This window comes from Aristolochia californica, unplaced genomic scaffold, assembly GCF_029961685.1.
Source record: "Aristolochia californica isolate CCGP_79_NKW_82.1479 unplaced genomic scaffold, dmAriCali1.0.hap1 SCAF_9, whole genome shotgun sequence".
Classification (NCBI taxonomy): Eukaryota; Viridiplantae; Streptophyta; class Magnoliopsida; order Piperales; family Aristolochiaceae; genus Aristolochia; species Aristolochia californica.
In genome coordinates, this window is record NW_027182290.1 from 4,498,678 (window position 1) to 4,517,228 (window position 18,551).

Genomic DNA, 18,551 nt, shown 5'->3' on the forward strand with positions numbered 1-18,551 from the left:
GAAAAGAGGGAGGCCGAGAGGCTCTGTGACAGAGGCTCGGCCTCCCGTGCTCTGCGACGGAGGTCAAGAGGGAGAGGAGAGGGAGGAAGGCTGACAGGGCTGGGGGAAGAGGGAGGAGAAAAAAAAAAACTTTTCTGAAAGATCACGGGGGGAGAGGGGAAGGAGCAACGCGCATCACACGCTTTAATTGGTTGATTCACAAAATAGGTATGCATTAGTTTTCCCCGATATTTGCTTGAGCGAATGAAGTGAGGGGAAATTCATTCCACTTCATTGTGGACGAACCCGCCCCCCCCCTTCACTTCACTTACACTGGGTAAGTATACTAACGAGTGATTATAATAATTATAACTATAACCTTCACCCTAATAGGTGTAAATAAAAGAAAAAATATCATAAACTTATAACATTGATGACACCCTTGGTTATATATTTTAACATGAACAGTAAAAATTAATATAAAAAACATTAATTCACTCCTAAAAATAAACATAAAATTTAAAAATAAATAGATGAATAAACAAACACCAATCATAATATTGGATAGAATAATTAAAACCTTTTAAATGTGAAGAAACAATAAATATTAAAAAACAATAACATAACATTACACTTGGAGCTCCCTCTAATTGACACTTGTTTTAATGGTGGACAGGATAGAATTACTATTCGAAACTCTTTAACAGGATTGGTGTCCCATGTGGAGTAAACCTACTTTTCAACTGAAATGCCTGACCAAACCAGAGCAAACTCTTCTCAGCCAATTGCAACCACCCTTACGCCGTTCAAATTTTCAAATCTGCCCTCTCCGGCGAACGGTCGAAATTTTCAACTTTCAAAAAGAAGCGGGCCTCTGTCACCAAACCCAGTCTGCTTTTCGAATTTTGAAATATGCACACGCGCTCTTCTTTTATACACTTCGCCCGCCGCCGCCTCCCCCTCTCCCCTTCGCCATTTTTCTCCACTACAATCTGGAGGCGTCATTCGTTTTTTTTTCTTTTTCCCGGAGAGATCTTCTCCGGAATTAATAAAGCATGGCCTGGTTTTACTCTCTTTAGCTTACTTCATTCCTCAAGTCCTAATCTCTGGTGCGTCTGAAGTTTTTCTTGTTGGTGTTCTTGCATCAGGTGAAACATGGGTTCATCTTCATTATCTCCCTCAGTTTTTTTCTTCCTCCACTCCTCTTTGGTTGATTGCTGCCTTTCTTCAAAAGATGCAAAGTACCGTTTTGTGGTGTTTGTTTTGAGTGAATTTCAACATGGTTTTTGATTGCTCACTTTTACTGATAGTGGGTCTCGAATCTTACGTTGTTGTTGTATGAATCTTACATTGGTTAACGATTTGGAACTTGTGAGGATAGATTTAATCAAACCCTTCAAGATCAGATCTTGCGTTCGATTCGTCCCACTTTTTACCTTTTATTTATTTTTAATCCACATCCTACTTCTGCTGGACTGGATGTGGAATTGTATTATCGATTTTGACATTCATCTTGTTTGTTCCTTGCGTAATCAGTTTCCAAATGGCTAATCGAACGCACTGTTGTTGTTTTTTTTCAATTTATAGGTTTTCTTAAAACTTCAAATCTTGTACTCCTCGTTCAATAGAACTGCATTAGAAATCAGGCATGGTTCAATTCGACGAAGAAATGTACGAACAGTCCACTACTCATTTCGACGATTTACCTGATGCCATTTTCCAATACGTCCTGAGCCATATGAAAAATGCTCGAGATGTTGCCGCCTGTAATTGTGTCTCGAAACGGTGGAAAGACTCCACATCCTACGTCAGAAGCTTATTCTTTCCGCGTAACGCCTTCGATAACAGCCCCGTAGATCCTGATCTTGCTGTGGGTCGAATGATCATGTCCACCGTACGGCTAGAGGAACTCATCGTCTATTGCTCCTTCTCGACTTCAAGCCTTGCCCGGTGGCTTTCTACAAAAAGCAACTCACTTCGCCATCTGGAGCTCCGGATGGACACTTTGAACGAAAAGAGACCACCGGAAGAGGACTCCACCAAACTGCTTGAAGAAATTCCTAACAAGCTTGACTACGTTGGAGCTGCAACACGGTTGGAGTCGCTCAGTTTGTGGGGCGTTCTAGTGAGTAAGTCTCCCAAATGGGGTGTGTTTCAGAAGCTCACGAATCTTCAGATAGTTGGGGCAAGGTTGAACGATAGTGCGTTATGTGATACTTTGAGGGCATGCCCGCATCTTAAGAAGCTGTCATTACTGAGCTGTGATGGACTGAGATCCATTTCAATCGAGCTACTGCAGCTGGAAGAGTGCAGATTGGATTTTTATGGTCAGGGAGATTGCATGCTGAGTCTTCTTGATGTTCAAGGTTGTAGTTGGATCCGTGTTGAGCAGAACCATTGTCTAAGGAATCTCTCTGTTGCTAACAATGCAGGTAAAAATCCAAACCTCCTAGGCACTTCTTATACGTTTTTTAATTTGTTCATTTTGAAGTTTCTACGAGACCCATCATGCAATGATTCTTGTCTTGCTCAAATTGTCAGGTAAGGTCTATATGGTAGATTTTGGTAAACTTCCTGCACTTGAATACTTGTCCATCCGAGGGGTTCAGTGGTGTTGGAGCGCAGTCAGTTCTATTCTCCAATCTGCAAGTGAGGTCAAACACCTGGTTATGAAGATTGAATTTAGTGGAGACTCCAATCGGCTGCAACCCTTTCCAGAGATTGACTTGGTTGATTTCTGCAATAACCACCCAGAGCTGCAAACGTTTGAAATTCACGGAGCCATGTTTGCTGCTCTGTGCCAAAGAAACAGCTTGAAAAATGTAAGTTCGCAGCAGTTCACAACTTCACTTGGCTTAATTATGCCTTCTTTGACACTCACAAAAGGAACGGTTCGTTTTTGAATTTTTTTCAGCTTGATTCAAAATTTACTATTCCCAGCTTGGAAGAAGTATTGATCACGGTGCGTTCCCCGTTAAATGCGGAACAGAAGATGAGCACTCTGGATTCCATACTAAGATACAGCACCAGACTGCGGAAAATGGTGATTCGGGTATCTAAAATGAAGAACTGTCACAGCAGTGCTGATGATTTCTTTGAAGAGATATGCAGATTTGGACTAATGAACCGGGGAGTCGTCCAGATTGAATAACTTAATTAGATGATTTTAACTCCTAATTTACGACCCATATAGTTGGAGATGCAGTTGTTCTCAATGAAATTGATCTTTTAACATCCAACAGATCATTCTTTATACAATTGAGCTTCACAATCCTTTTCATCGACTTGTTCATTATATTTCTTCCTTATTTGCAATTTAGTTGGAAAAACAGCATAGTGATCCATAAAACATTACTTTCACAGTTCAAACATCACAGCAAAGAATGATGATGATCAGAAATTTTCAACGCTCCACAGACAATATTTCCAGTATACTGTGCAGGCTCCCTGATCATAAAATTCTCAAATGTTATCTATGTTAGGGCATTGTAACTTTCGCCAGTGCCAGACTGCCTGATTATGCATTTTCAATCTATTCATTGCAGTGATTCCTGCGAGGAAATGACCTTCTCAATCTTCTGTCCCTATACAGTTTTAACCACACTTTCCAGAAAGTTGATATCCACAATCAATTTTTTTTTCTGAAAAATCAAAATGAAAGAATTTTAACAGAGCTATTCAAGAAATTGCATTCTTATATCACAAACAGTTAGTGTGAAAGTCTAAAGTTATAACAGGCTATAGCTTTAATACAGCAGGAACTAATCCATTTGTATCCACCAAATAAAATACAATTTGTGTACAATACAAAGTATAAGGTCACTAATGCAAACTCTATATGGAATCATCCGAATCATCACTCTCACTTCTATCAGGCTCGCCTGTATTTGTTGCTGCAACTTCTGGAACATCTTCAGGCTTATTAGCTGGTTTAGCAGGAGTTTTCTTAGATCCAACCACCTCAGCATGTGGGATGCATTGCCAGTCAAGGAACAACTGGAAAAATATTGAAAATCATTGTAGCATACCTATGACCCTTTTGATCATAAGTAGCATTTAAAGATCTCGATCCAATCAAAAGAGCAGAGCTATGTCTTAAAATCTATATCAAGCACTATATGAATTTGAAGTGGACGAAAGCTACTGCTACCCACATTATCGAATACAGAATCTGTGTGATGTCTTACAAAGACAGCTTGATGCTTGACAGGTATTGCTGGTTATCTCAAATGAACAAAAGGCTTAAAATATCAAGTAATTAACAATTCATATCTCAAGACACAACAGCCTCATTCTCTGAAAATGCTGCTAGCATAACTTGATGCTTCTCAACAAGCAAAGGGAATTATTAATCAAAAGAACTTAAGTCAAACAACAAGAAGGACGAGCTCAAACACCATGAACTCAAATCATGCTAATGGCTTTAACTATAAGATAGGATTTCTAATCTACAGGATATGAAAGAAGTGCATGGCTTCATTCCACGTCTCACGCAGTGAGCACTAAATCATGCAGTGGGGTGTATGACAAACATTTAAACTGCGAAACAAAAGCATAACACAAAAGGATATCGACATTCTCTGCTGTTCCACCTGCCATAATGTTTAAAAGATCTTTCTCCACACGTCGGACAAGCTCAGGCTGCAAATACAGAAGGTCCACGTGATTACCATAATGAAAACAGTAAGTTAGAGAGAAGATCAATAATGCACTTTGCTTTCTCGCTTTCTTTAGCTGAATTAGTATGGATGCATTCTACTAGTGATGATTTGATACATTTAGATCAGGTTCTCGACGAAAACGTTGCCGACGAGCATCTCTCATTGGAGGGGTAAGTCCATGCTTGTATTCTACTCCATCTGGTGCTGGATCGCTGCCGTCTCTAACCATGATTATCTGCTAAAAGCCCACAACTAAAATTATATCACCAAGAGGGCAAGGATATAGAAGATCAACTAGGCTGAATTGAACCAGGAAATCTGTTAGATAAGCAACTCAGTTTCTTGTAAATTACAGCCTGAATATGTGAGTGTTGATGCAAAGCTCACAAGACAACCAACTACTTTGAAAAGAAAGAAATTGGTAAAAATTCTCCATTTCCTGACCTGACTGAAACTCAAATCTTGAATATAAGGTAAATCCAGTGACCAAAGCTCGAAATTAACAATAGAGCAGGGAAAAACTGAAGCATCCGTAACACTAAAAATTGGTAAGCAAAATGTGATACCTGGCCAATGTCAGCAGTTTTGATTAGCACATTATCATCATATGTTTTGTATGATTCCACGACACAGGGAAGATCCAACAGAGAGGTAGGAAAATTATCATTTCCAATAGTAAAGGTGCCATTTCTTCCATCCTCTACAAATAAGTTTCTAAACATTATAATGTGCTAAAGGTACTAAGAGTTTGAGACAATTAAGAACGAAAATCTACTCCAGTAAAAGCAAAAGACAATGTTAAATCTTAAAATATAGATAAGAAAAGAATGTCTACTTAAAACAACACATTTTCTTGCAATTTACACTAGATTAAAGTTAAAGTACCCTGATGTTTAGTACAAAATCCAGTAATCAGGCACTATCACAACAGTCAATATCCATGCATACTTCCACCCAGTTTAGAAGGGCAACAGGGCAAACAAGTAGTGTTCAACAAGATACTGCTATTGGGCAGACAGGGAATGCCTGATGAATCCACCACTCTTGCAGTTGTAGCCCCGACTTTTTTTCAGGAGAAGGCAAAAAAAGCAGTGGTGTGGTAGAAGCATTGGCAACATTCACCACTGCGTCAATCGCTGGTTTTTTCTCATTTAACTTTTTTCTTCTTCACTCCTCACTTCTTATTGTAAATGACAGCAAACCAGAAGAAACAGATAGGACAGACAGGGAATGGAAAAAGAAACAAACATGCATACTGGTTATTTTGAACTTAACAACTTGAATTTATCTCAACTTGTTATTCCTAATCTGAGTTTATCTCAACTCAACAACTGTTGATCAAAATGACCAAGACAGATGTAGGAGATGCAAGTGGACTGTGTTAAGCATGTGCCTGTCAGGGTCATCTGTTGAAAATGCTCCTGAAATATACTTACATAATTTTAATTGATTATGTATAGGAGTAACACATAATGCTGTTGTTGAGTGGAAAAAAGTCCCACATTGAAAAATGAGTAGGAAAATTAATAGGTTAGAAGGTTAAGTAATACACCTCCTCAGTGGTTAGTCATTTTGGGATAAAACCAGGTTGAACCCAAAAAACTCCACATGGTATCAAAGTAGGTTATGTATATAGGCTAAGGCCCAATTTGTGCTCCCCATGTTATTTGTGTATTATGAGCTACATAAGGTAGGAATTTGTGTGTTGTGGGCTCCATGAAGTAGTTTGTGTACCCGATTAGAGGGTTTCTGCCAAGTCTCAGTCCTGTTATGTGTAAGCCTAGATGTGAGGGGAAGTGTTGAGTAGGAAAAAATTCACATTAAAAAATGAGAAGAAAAGTTAATGGGTTATAAGGTTGAACAATAGGCCTTCTAAGTGTGGCTAGTCATTTTTGGATACAATATAAAAAACTCCACAGATGTCAAGTAAGAAAATATTAAATCTTGTTCAGCCAAAGAGAGATAGTGGGGGTGGGCTGATGACTGGTTCCTTGTCTGATAATGCAGCAGAAGTAGAGATCAGAGTCAAAAAAAATAAAAGCATTGTCTGGATACCAAGCCATCAATACACAGCATCTGCATCATAGTCTTTGATTGTATCGCAATGAGAATTGAAGTTTTTAATCAATTTCTAAATTGAAAAGCATCCTCATCGACTTAAAGAAAGAAGAAGCCCTTTCCTGTGTTCTTCATAATTTCTCTCAGAAAGTGTTAGCAACAAAGGGGGAAAAGTCTTCCTGTAGACATAAATATTCACCAAGATTCCATCACTAGAAATACTGCTTCAGACTAAATTTATTCCATGAAAAACTAAATCCAAACAACCGTTCAGGTATATCCATAAAAGATCATAAAAATGGAACAATGGCAAATCCGAATCACAACCATGTGTTACATCAAAATAAGGCAAGAAACCATTTCATACCAGAAAAGGATATATCAAGTGAAGCATCTTCTGATGATGATGCATTCTCACTCAAAAGTTGATCAATCCGCTCGGCCAAGTCTGGAGGAACACGAAGTATGAACTGCTCTTCCATACTTTCAAGCTTCTTCCTTTAAGTGACAAAAAGCCCTTTCGAGCCCTATGAGAAAAAGAACAATGATGTAAAAAAAAATGAAGCTTAACAAACAGATAATTTTTAAGAAAGTTTTAACCTTCAGGCAGCGCGGAACCGACAACAGAAAAGAAAAGAACGATCAATTAGAAAAATTAATTCAGAGAGGCAATAGCAAATTAATGATTAAAAACAATTCTTATCAAATAAAAAGTTGTTCAGGCCTCGAGAATGTAGCAAATATAACAGTTCTAATAACAGAACTCTAGACTAAAAATACAAACAATTTAAGATATGCCTCCAAAAGTTATGTCATTAAAATATCCTTCTTATTAATATCCCTATGCATCTGTTCATATAAGAACACGGGGCATAATCACAGTGAGTGCACTTATCAGGGAAGAGGAAAGGAATCAATCATAAAGTTAAAGACGGTGAATTTTCCATGATAAGCAGCAAATTGGGACGACCACACCATAAAATAAATAAAAACACGGGGTAAAATGAGGCAACCAACAACCCGAAAACAGAAAACAGGAAATGAGAAAGCGAAAAAAGAGATCAAAACCAAAAGAAGGGGAAGCACAGGAGAACTATTCAGGTGACGCAGTAAAAGAACCGACCTCAGGTAGGGTTAGAGGTCGGTGCTGTAACTCGTGTAGTTAGTTGGTCGCTGTCTTTCGGGAAAGAGCACAGAGAGTGGAAGAAGTGGAAAGATGTCGACAACCGTGAGGGAGGTAGCAAAGGCGACCGCTAGCTCCGGCAAGGGGGGAGTGAAGAGGTGACGAAGAGAGCGTAGGGAGGATCAAGGACATGTAATCTGATAATGGAGGTTATGGACTCCGAATAATAGGCCATGCGGTGGGCCATCCAAATTCCCATCCGTTAAAAAAATGGACTTTAACCATGCTTTGTGATATGCCGTCCGATCTTGGTAATTTCAAAATAAACTTAAACACGGTTTTAATTAATCAAGCAACATTAACATAGGAACTAACCATGCTTTCATAGTGGGTTTCTAATTATTTGGTTTCTCTCCTTCCACCACCCACCAAAAGCCTTAATTTTTACATGGTATCAGAGCACCAAATCATTTCTTGGAGCATCATACTACAGTTTTCCATAAGATTTGAAGAGGACGACTTCTTAGACGAAGGGCTCTATAGGTTCTTCGATTAATGGTTTGTAGAAGTTCTTAAGGTTTCCTTTTTTTCTCTGTCATAATCTTAGGGTTATTAGTTTTTATTAATTTAATTACCCTAAGTGGGTTCTATTGGAAGTTCTTGGGATGTGCGTCACTCATTCCTATTAGTGTGCCTATATCATCTTAAAATTTGTTGACGTCAACCCTAATTGAGGACTAATTTATAATATTTTCAGTGAATTTGATGCATTATGTTCGTTCTTAATTTGTTGAAGTGTGCAATCCTAGTTTTACGCCCTAACCCTAATTCAGCGAGTGGGGACCAATCTGGTGATAACTTTGAAAGAATTAATTGGTCTATGCTTCTATATCAATAATATGGCTGATGTTAGAGAAGTTTATACTCTATCTAGAGAGAATTCAGGATTTGATAGAAAGGATATAATCATGATTACATATGAGAAACTGAGAGGGCATAATTATCTTCATTGGGCTAAATCAGTTGTAATGTATCTGAATGGTAAAAAGAAAACAAAATTCATAAGTGATAATCCTCTGATTCCTCCAGATGATGAATCGGAGGCAGAGGATAGTTAGGTTATGACCTAGATTATCAATAGTATTGATTTTGTTGAAGAACAAATATGGAAGTCTTACATGACTCTCACAGAGCCAAAATTAATATGTTGGAGTCTCATAGGAGAGACTCGGTTAAAAATGTTTTAGTTATGTTGGTTTCTATTTATGTTCAGTTGTACAATTGTTCTACGACTTAACTTTTAGTATTTAATTTTGCGTGTAACTGGGATAAGGATAATTTAATTATAAGTTAATTATATTTTTCCCCTCTATCATAAATAAAGGCTAATTGTACTCAAATTACAATAAGTTACTGAAGTTTTTTTCTCCTAAAATCCAACATAGTATTAGAGCGGGTTATCATCTTTAGTAGTTTAGGTTTATACTATTTTTTTTTTTTTTTCTGGTGACACTTCTATGCAATATACCACATGTCACATATGTGTGAACTCATTTGCTTAGGTAACAGTTAGTTGGTGTTTAGATGACCTTCTTCTTTGATTTGATCTTCGTTGTGGCCACGTTACAATCTATTTCATCTTGATCGTTGATTGAGCTTCGATCACACTTTGACTTTTGAAAACTTTAACTTTGACCATATCAGGTTCCTTCAATCTAGATCATTGATTGATGTCAGGACCATCGATTGGGGTCTTATTTGAATGATAAAATTAAATATAATAATTTATATTTTAAATATAAGATTTGAAACTTTGTTTAATAATTAATATTTTAAAAATATAAAATTTAAATTTTATCATATAATTTCTTATCATAATACACGATAGTTAGTACCATATTTTACATTATAAAAAAAAATTCTGAATGCTCCAATAAAAAAAAATTAGGTTATTTTTCGGGTAGAAAATTTCAAAGAAATATGTGTTTATTTTTTTAAAAAAGAGAAGGCATTAATACTCTCTAAAAGTTGATTTTTGGTGAAAAGAGTACTAATTGAGCTTCAATAATTTTGAATGCTAGATGTAAAAAGTAGTAAATTTTGAAAGAGACATGAACTTGACAAATACAAGGGCATAATTAATTCAAGTTCACTACTCTTGAAAACTAACAAAAAGCTATTTTTGACCAATAATATATAGCAAACCTAAGGTTGGAATGAGGTCTTTTCATCCAAATAGAACCAAGTCCACCCCCCATTAGGAGACCAAACAAGACCTCCTCCTTCATGCCTTAAATGTTCCTCCATAATCTCTCATTAATACCCAATACACATTAACTCACTCAAAAGACTAATCTCATTCATTAGCAATCTTTCAAGAGAAAAACTTCTTGAAAGTTGAATTTTTTTTTTCTTTCTTTCTTTCTTTGTGTGACATTTTATAGACACATAAAACCATAGACTATGAAAGACCCAATATAATATAAACTTTGGATATGATAAATAGAGCACAAAAAAATCATTCAAGATTGATACAATGTTCATCTTCTATTTGAATCTCTCATGAAGGACCCAATATGCTCCTTTGTCATATAACATGATTAGGGTTGTTGTTATTATTGTTCTTGTACTCTCACCAAAAGGACACATGACACCCTTAGCACAACTCTTATTAGGACCCCCCATACCCTACAAAGGTTCAATAGGTGCCCCAAAATCTTCCTTTTCACATGTTGTGTTTGTCCTTTTTCTGAAAAAAAAAAAAAAAACTGTTGATCAGTCGATCGCAACCGTCGGTTTCGTAAGAAACCAATTAATCTCAATTAATAGAATTATTACTAATTTTATTTAATTAATTACAAGAGGAAGAAAAAAATGGGAAGTTCATAGCTCAACAATCCAACCACCAAGGGTTCACGTCAGGCTGTTTGGTGAGTAGTTGGTATTTTCCTACGGTTGCACCAAAAACATGGTTGCGTTTTCCCTTTCTCTCACTTTTCTTCACAAATCCACTAAAATTACCCGGGCCCACCCCCGGGTTCGGATTAAGGGTGTCGGTGTGATGAAAATTGCAGATTAGATGATGATTTTGTTTCTTAAGAACAATGCCATAATTACTTAGGATTAAGCTTGTTTGGGCAAAAATGGGGCCCACAGGAGACGGGGCCAATGAGAGGGACGTCTTTGGTCTTGCTTGGGTTTTTGTTTTTTTTTTGGTGGATTAGTCAAGGCTGATCATTTCATTATCATTTCACATGCAGAGATTGACAAGTTGGGCCCACCGCGCTTGCTCTAGCCGTGTATCTTGTGGGGTCGCCTCGACTCTTTTGAACAGAGAATCGAGACCCTTGACTGGAAACGGATAGACCGGGTTTGAGTGGATAAGATCTTACCGGAATGGTGGTGGGTCTCTTTTAGGGGGCTAACCGATAAATCAACCAAGAAATGGACCAGAAGTTTGAGATAGTGGCAGGTTTTGTAATTTCTGAGGCGGTTGCCACTTGCCAGTGAAGAGCCCTTTTGGTTGAATTGGTGTCAAGGAGTAGACTTTATTACAGAAAAAAAAAGTTTACTTGAGCCACACTTCGGTTCCGTTCGCCAGCAAAGGGCAAAGGCCAAAAAGCAAAATTTTAAAATTTGAAAAAATGGAGAAAACATAAAGACAAAGGGAAAAGATGGAGTGGGAGAGAGAGTGGAAGCAATTTGACTGGACAGAAGTGGGAGAGAGGGTGGCCTTTAGATTTATTAACTGCATCATTATACTCCGATTTATTATACTATTCTGCACTCTCGTCTAGCTCTCAATTTTCTTCTTGCCTTTGCTTCCTCTCAACGCTCCACTGCTGAGAAAAAAAAAAAAAAAAAACAAAAAGCACAAAAAAGAACCTGGAGGAACATGAGGAGAAGAAGCGCTGCTCTTTTCATCTTCTTCCCCCTTCTTGGTTCTTCATCCCCTGCTCTTCATTTCTCGTCACCTGTAAAAAGCCCTTAAGGAAAGCTTCCAGATGCTTTGGAAATGGGGAAAATCGCAGAACAGCTTCCGGTTCAGGATTCTCAGTTGGAGACCACTCAATCCCCCTGTGATGGACTGTCGGCGACTATTAAGAAGATTTTCGGAGCTGTAACTCTCAGATGCGTTTTGGTGTTAATTCTCAGTGCTTGCGTCTGTTTGTCGGCGATATTTTGGCTACCGCCTTTTCATCCCTTTGGATCGGCTCGCGGGGCTTCCCACAATGTTGTTGGTGAGTGTTTTGGCTCTGATTTGGTAAATGGGTTTTTGGTTATACTGCGTTTCGACGGGGCCTGGGAAGTGGGTTCCGCTCTGAATGTCTGCCTTTATTCTCTCATCTTGTTATTTTGGGTTTTAGGAATGCGATTTTGATATTTTCTCCTAGTTTTTTTATAATGGGAAAAAGGATGGGCCTCTTCAGGATTTGATGTGATCCTGCAATGAAGGTAATTAGGGTTTTCTTAGTGTTGCTTATTTAGGCGTTTGGTTCTACCACATTTTGTCGATTTTTTGCTTTCTTGGAACCCCTTTCTGGATCCACTTGATTTATAACTTTGAATGTTCGATTTATGTCTGCGGATGGGTATTGAGTTAAGAGAATCGAGAATCTGTGCTGTTGCTGTGTACTTCGTCATTGGTAGTTTATTAATGTTAAGGTTGCGATTTGATCGGAGAATGTTTTGCTGCATTATGCTTCTCGCGTCTCGGGGAATTATCCCCCCTTTTCTTATTGTTTTGGAAAAGTAGTGTCCCATCGTCAATTCATTGGTATGCGTCCATCTTTTTTTTTTGCGGCATCCAATCTATAAAATTGAGGATGGGTATTTCTTTGCTAATTATTGTTTTCTGTTACTTTACTGGAGCTTATATTAGCTATTTTTGGATTGGACAATTTTTTCTTGAGACCGTATTTACATTTAGAAGCTAACTTGGAAAGGATATCTGGCTCTCTATGTTTCTGTGTACTTTACCTGTCATGAGCTTGTAGGTTCTCGCTATTGGATCCTAACATGGAAAAAGTCTTGGTCTGTTCAGTTCAGTTTTCACTATTTTTTTTTGTTTGCAGTCTATATGAATGGTATTGAATTTCTATAGGTGAAGTCTTTTCTGATTGTTAACTGGAAATAAAAGTTTCTGCCTACATGCGCTTGGAGCAATTTTACTAAATGCGTAACTTATCTTGTTGGATACCTCAAGGTATAAAAGATGAGTGGATGGTTACAGGGGCATGTATCAGTATTTACAGTTTCTTTGTGGTGATTGGGACCATCATTAGCCAAAATGTACCAGTCAGTTTCAGTGGAATAGAAAGGATTGATTAGTCCTGTCAGAGTGCAAAATTTTCTCAAAACTGTAAGGGGGGTGGGTTTCTCCCAGAAGAGATAATAGGCTATAGATGATATTTACATTCAAGAAAAAAAAGTGATTGTTCTGCTTTTACTCTATCCTTGACTTGGATATTTAGTATTTTTATCTCCATGTAAAAGGAACTGGAGTTGAACTGAATAATTGACAATGCTGTTATCTTGATTGAGATGAGTTATGGTGGGTTGATTTCTGTTCTGCATCTAATACAGTTAAGTTAAAACAGTGGAATAGAGGTTGTTTCTGTGTAGGATGATCTCTGGGGCTTCAAGATTTCAAAATAAAACAAGTGTTTTTGGATTATGTCAGCAAGTAAACATGGCTGCAATGAATATAGGAATACTAGTTATATAGAGAATTTTTTGCAGAAGTCATAATTCTGTCTAAATTGCATCTACTTGATCTTTTATTGGTGCAAAAAAGGCTCTTTAATTTCTTATTTTTCAACTCTTCTCAATAGTTGACAGAATGATAAAAGCTGATTAACATTTGAGATAGCTCTGGGTGGCTAGTTATTTGAAACCATTCAAAGTTCTATAGATGGTACCCAAAGATTGATTTGTGGCTTTGGGCCGACTTCAGCTAATGGTGAAACTGAAGCTTCCGCTGTGTGAACTAAAGTTTTTGCATGAGTTTTGGTATTTGATCCTAAATGAATGCATACACATGGATGCGACTCTTAATTTTGGATAGGAGAAATGTGGTCAAAAGGCAATCTGTGTCCTCTTTTGAAGGAATTGCTGAATTACCTACCTTTTACCTAATCTTTGTATTCTGTTTGGTTTTCTGGGGATTCTCATTCCTAATGCGGAGGCTGTCTCCTTTTCACATGTCTTATAAGTTTCAGGTAGTGTTGCGTACAATCTCTTATTGTTGAAGGTGATTCAACTATTTCTATCTGATGTTTCTTGGGAGGCACCTGTCTCTTGTGAAGCAAGTTTACTGAAAAAGATTGATAATATTAGGGACCTATTAGGCTCTTGTGAGCTCATTTTTCTCACGAGACAGTTAGTTTACAATATTGCATGTGGTCATGGAGTCTGTTTTCTTTGCATTTATTTCTCTATTATTCTTGCTTGATTGCTTTTAGATACTTGAGTTTTCCTATTGACAAGTTAAGTTTTTTCTCTCAAAGTTTAAAAAGGCAAACGACATGGGATCCTGAAGGCTGTAAAGATCTCTTTTCTTAAAAGATGCAATATAATTTATATTTTAAAGAAATCATCCCTCTCTTCATGGAGATTACAACATCAGAACTTTTTTACTTCATCCAGTTATTTGTACAATCAAAATTTTATTTTAGTTTATTTATAGCAGAACTATAACCAAAATTACAGTCCCTTTATCAGTTACTAAGGATGCTTCCCATATCACGGGCTTTACCTGCAGAAGATTGTCAAATGCAGTGCTGTAGAGGGTATAAGGCTCTTGAATGCTGTCTTTTGGATGCTCAAGATACATGTCTTAGAGTCCCTCTTGACATGGTGTTGCCAAGTCTGGTTTCTTGAGCTGCAGTTTTTAGTTGGTTTATTATTTTGTATGGAATGATGCCTATGTTCCAAAAAGAGTTTGTAGAGAAGGACCTATCTTTTTGTTGCATCACTCTGAAGAAATTATGTCTCTTTTGATAAATTGAAATGGTCAATTTTCAAGATGTTTTCCTACACAACAGAATACAGATTCACTCAAAACCACCAGATTACCAATTTATGGCTGATGTCTGTATATATTGTTTTTGGGCTCTCCATAACACACTGACCTGTTCTAATTGTGGATTCTTATCTCCACAGCATCTCCACACATTAAAGGTGACCACAAAAGTGTGGATAAAAGGCCCACATCTGGTATGACTTGAGATTTTCTTATGTTCATATGTTTGGTATTAATCCCTATGAGATCGCTAGTCATATTGGGATAGAACCAGGCCCTACTTAACAGGTCCATTATATTTATTATTCACAAGATTTGAATAGCCATCTTTCACCCATTTGGTAACTCTCCTAATTTTGAGTGATGATCCTTTCTAGATGGAAGTGATGTGCATACAATCATCTCTCAAATGATAAGTTGCTCTGAAGGTGCATTTATGTGAGTGTTGCACGGGAGACCAAAAGTTACATCCAACTGTTGATAAGTCTCTTGTGGTTCACAATTTAGTTCTACTTCTGAGAAAACCAGACCACATTTCTGTCAGGAGGATAAAGCATTGATGTGTGTCCACTGGAATTAGTGAGTCACAGGACTTTCCCGTGCTGATTATACTCCCTGAGACTCTGTAGTGATGGTTGATGTGACTCTCTGCTGCTACTGATATATGATTTTGTTGTTCTATTTATGGGAAACTAAAGGGATTTGGCTTCTCCATTTTATGGTTTGTCCAGAATTGGCAGAAGTGTCCTAAGGCTCGATGAAGCTGTATATTTTCCAGATGGCAATTTAGTTTAATTTGTACTATGATATGCTGATAATATTATGCATACTAGATGGAAACCAACTGTAATAATTAGGTTAAATTCAGATCGAAAATGTTCTTTTCTCAATGATCTCGTTTTCCTTGTCATGTGGAGCTTTGTTGCAGCCATTTGATGTTTGTGTTCTGTTATTGGTTTGGAAGTAGATGATTTCAACTAAGAATTGTCGTAGGATGCTAAAGTTAGTACCTGTGTGGTAGTCGGGAAACAGCTTATGTAGTGGAAAGATCATGTGTGATTTTGTATTTCTTGGACAATTCACCTATCATTGCATGTTGGATTGGACTGTTATGGCTAATTTTTGTGGGATCTGGTTTACTAGGTAAAAAACGAGAAACCATGTAACTATATATTTGGAGCTTTAATCAGTTTTTTAATTTGCTTGTATACATGATCTGATCATTTTGGGTACTTGGCATTTGTCTGATGATGGTTTTTTCCCCAGCCCCAATCCAAGCTAGCTTCGAACTACACAAGCCACTTGAGCTACTCTCTGAGCAAATTGAAATGTTGCAGTATGATATCTTCGAGGAAGTAGGATTACCGAATACACAGGTGCTATTCAGATTTATTTTTTTATTTTTTTATTTTTTAAGATCTTATGCAGGCACTTTACATAATTTTCTTATTATATATATATTTTTTTTTGAGCAGGTTTCAATTACTTCTTTGAACTCTTCAACCAGTTCAAACTGGACTAATGTTGTGTTTGGTATTCTTCCTGATCCGAGTGACACTCTAATACCACCTGTGGTCCTCAGTGTACTGAAATCATCTCTGCTTGGACTGGTTCTCAAACAGTTCAATTTCACTTTGATTTCCTTTGGGCAGGCCTCTTCTTTTGGGTTGTTAAGGTTCCCAGGGGGAATAACTGTAATTCCCCTTCAGTCAGGTTCCATTTTTCAGAAAACGCAGATACTCTTCAACTTCACATTAAACAATTCGATTTCTCAAATTCAGGACAACCTTAGCCAATTGAAGGGTCAGTTAAAATATGGCTTGCAGTTGAGACCTTATGAGGTAATTTTCATGTCAATTATTCTGAAATTTCAATCTGGGAACTATATATTAACGTTGCAGTGGTTGCATGCAGAATGTGTTCGTGGGGGTGACAAATCTGGTAGGGTCCACTTTAGACCCCCCAGTTATTGTGCAGGCTTCAGTTTTATCAGATATTGGGGGTCCAAGTCTTTTGCCTCAGCGACTGAAGCAGCTTGCTGAGACACTGGCAGGATCTCGGGCAAAGAACCTTGGCCTTGACCATTCTGTCTTTGGCAAAGTAAAACAAATCCAATTATCATCATATCTTCAGCACTCTCTCGGTTCCTCCCCCTCCCCGTCTCCTTCTCCCTCTCCCTCTCCCTCTCCCTCTCCATCATTATCTCCAACATTATCTCCACCATCACCTCCACCTCCACCTTCACTTCCATCTCCATCTCCTTCTCCAGGAGAGAATTCTGATTTGGTGCCACCTGTTTCTGTACATCCTCTTCCTCCTCAGGCTTCAGGTTCCTCAGCTGACCCCCCTAATTTCTCACCTTGTGCCAACTGTGATACCCCCTCTCCATATAGTTCTTCACCTCAGCATGCACCAACCCCAAATCATTGGGCACCCCGACCCTTTTCACCTTACATATCTCCTGGACCTTCTCATTCTGGGGGATGCCCTGGTTTGGGAGTCTCTCCAGAATCCTCTCCCAAGCCTCATGCAGATTCTCCTGCTCCTGATTTTCTGAAGCATGGTGGCAGACCTCCTAGTGCCCAACCTCCCAGTCTAAATTTGGCTCCAAACCTATTACCTTCAGTTCCGTTACCTTCTAGTCCAGCTCCGCACCAGAATGACAGAAGTGGAAAAGCTGTGGCATCTTCCCCAATCTCCCCATCACCAACTTGTAAGTTTTATCCATCACTTTGCTAGCTATATGTTCTGTGGTGTGAGTTCCTTGGCCTGCACCTGTTCTAGCACTACTAAATGTTTTTTTTCATGACCATTTAAAACAAATATTTTTCATGTAGCCTCTTACTGTTATACTGTTTGTGACATTCGAGTTCATGATTTACTTTCATGCTTAGCGAACCTCCCTTTTATTGTCCTAAGTGCTTAAACCTTTACCGACTTTGATATTGAATTTAAATATCCTCTATATACCTCATATTAGTTTGCTTAGTGCTCGTGGCTGCTCTATTCAACACTGGCACAATATCATACTGCCTAATAGATGTCATACTTCCATGTGATTGACACAGAGAACAGGATCTTACTCATAGAACTGCAATTGGCTCTGAATTTGAAAGCTGATCATGTGGGACTATTTAGATTAATCTTTGCCTTTTAGTTTTCCGTTGACAATAGCATTTCAGCAGTCTCACTGATTTAAGAGTCTTTGCATATGTTGCAGCTTCTGTTGCAGGCCCTTGCTTTCTCAATATGTGGATAAGTGGTCTACTAGTGGCTTTTACATTTCATCTTGTGCTCCAAACCTGCTTGTGATCCTAAAATGCTGCTCATACCATTTGTCCATTTGGACCAGATTTTGGACAACCTTTTTAGCCAAAGAAGGCAAGGGCAGAGACCCAAAATACAGTTTTGCTCTCATCAACCTATCTCGTACCGAAAATGCTGGAGTCCCTGGTATGTACACTGGGCCCCTCAAAAAAAGAAAGAAAAGTGAGGGGGGACAGGCAAGGCAATGTGTATATAGGAAGACGTTTGCAGGTCAAAGCCACAAAAAGGTGGCAGGCCTCTGTTGTTAGCCTGCGCAGGAATGTGGAAGGCTTTGCCCCCCAAGGGCGGGGGGGAAGTATTGAGAATCCACTCATTTGGTCCTTTTGCAGCTGTATAAACCGATCCACGTCTAATTATATGCTCTAAGTTGTATGCTCCA

The 18,551-nt window shown here is 38.1% G+C and overlaps 3 protein-coding genes across 5 annotated transcripts; 2 read left to right on the plus strand and 1 right to left on the minus strand.

Moving 5' to 3' along the window:
* Window positions 1-947: 947 nt before the first annotated feature.
* LOC137941267 (F-box protein At1g10780-like) lies at window positions 948-3,290 on the plus strand. Its single transcript, XM_068786598.1, has 4 exons — window positions 948-1,127; window positions 1,567-2,411; window positions 2,521-2,801; window positions 2,894-3,290. The coding sequence occupies exons 2-4, from the start codon at window positions 1,628-1,630 to the stop codon at window positions 3,128-3,130; spliced, it is 1,302 nt and encodes a 433-aa protein (XP_068642699.1). The 5' UTR covers window positions 948-1,127; window positions 1,567-1,627; the 3' UTR covers window positions 3,131-3,290.
* A 366-nt stretch (window positions 3,291-3,656) lies between these two features.
* Window positions 3,657-8,014, minus strand: LOC137941562 (transcription initiation factor TFIID subunit 7). 2 transcript variants are annotated; one of them, XM_068787024.1, is made up of 6 exons: window positions 7,822-8,014; window positions 7,066-7,225; window positions 5,207-5,340; window positions 4,756-4,875; window positions 4,549-4,620; window positions 3,657-3,945 (listed from the first exon to the last, which is right to left on the minus strand). In XM_068787024.1, the coding sequence occupies exons 2-6, from the start codon at window positions 7,178-7,180 to the stop codon at window positions 3,814-3,816; spliced, it is 573 nt and encodes a 190-aa protein (XP_068643125.1). In that variant the 5' UTR covers window positions 7,181-7,225; window positions 7,822-8,014; the 3' UTR covers window positions 3,657-3,813. The 2 variants fall into 2 exon arrangements, with proteins under 2 accessions (XP_068643125.1, XP_068643124.1); XM_068787023.1 differs by having other exon boundaries at window positions 4,756-4,878.
* Window positions 8,015-11,494: 3,480 nt separating this feature from the next.
* LOC137941391 (uncharacterized) lies at window positions 11,495-18,551 on the plus strand. 2 transcript variants are annotated; one of them, XM_068786773.1, is made up of 6 exons: window positions 11,495-12,062; window positions 14,986-15,039; window positions 16,112-16,221; window positions 16,321-16,686; window positions 16,760-17,558; window positions 18,066-18,551. In XM_068786773.1, exons 1-6 carry the CDS (start codon window positions 11,837-11,839, stop codon window positions 18,155-18,157), a joined length of 1,647 nt encoding a protein of 548 aa, XP_068642874.1. In that variant the 5' UTR covers window positions 11,495-11,836; the 3' UTR covers window positions 18,158-18,551. The 2 variants fall into 2 exon arrangements, with proteins under 2 accessions (XP_068642874.1, XP_068642875.1); XM_068786774.1 differs by lacking the exon at window positions 14,986-15,039 and having other exon boundaries at window positions 11,497-12,062.

Excerpts from the sequence above, each read along its gene's own strand:
- LOC137941562 (XM_068787023.1), bottom strand. The coding sequence starts at position 7,180 with ATGGAAGAGCAGTTCATACTTCGTGTTCCTCCAGACTTGGCCGAGCGG. Across the intron at positions 5,341-7,065 it reads ACTTGATATATCCTTTTCTG|AGGATGGAAGAAATGGCACC; the intron begins GTATGAAATGGT and ends ACTTATTTGTAG. Across the intron at positions 3,946-4,548 it reads GAACAGCAGAGAATGTCGAT|GCTGAGGTGGTTGGATCTAA; the intron begins ATCCTTTTGTGT and ends TGCATCCCACAT.
- LOC137941391 (XM_068786773.1), top strand. The coding sequence starts at position 11,837 with ATGGGGAAAATCGCAGAACAGCTTCCGGTTCAGGATTCTCAGTTGGAG. Across the intron at positions 16,222-16,320 it reads TAGGATTACCGAATACACAG|GTTTCAATTACTTCTTTGAA; the intron begins GTGCTATTCAGA and ends TTTTTTGAGCAG. Across the intron at positions 16,687-16,759 it reads TGCAGTTGAGACCTTATGAG|AATGTGTTCGTGGGGGTGAC; the intron begins GTAATTTTCATG and ends GGTTGCATGCAG.
- LOC137941267 (XM_068786598.1), top strand. The coding sequence starts at position 1,628 with ATGGTTCAATTCGACGAAGAAATGTACGAACAGTCCACTACTCATTTC. Across the intron at positions 2,412-2,520 it reads CTCTGTTGCTAACAATGCAG|GTAAGGTCTATATGGTAGAT; the intron begins GTAAAAATCCAA and ends TCAAATTGTCAG. Across the intron at positions 2,802-2,893 it reads AAAGAAACAGCTTGAAAAAT|CTTGATTCAAAATTTACTAT; the intron begins GTAAGTTCGCAG and ends AATTTTTTTCAG.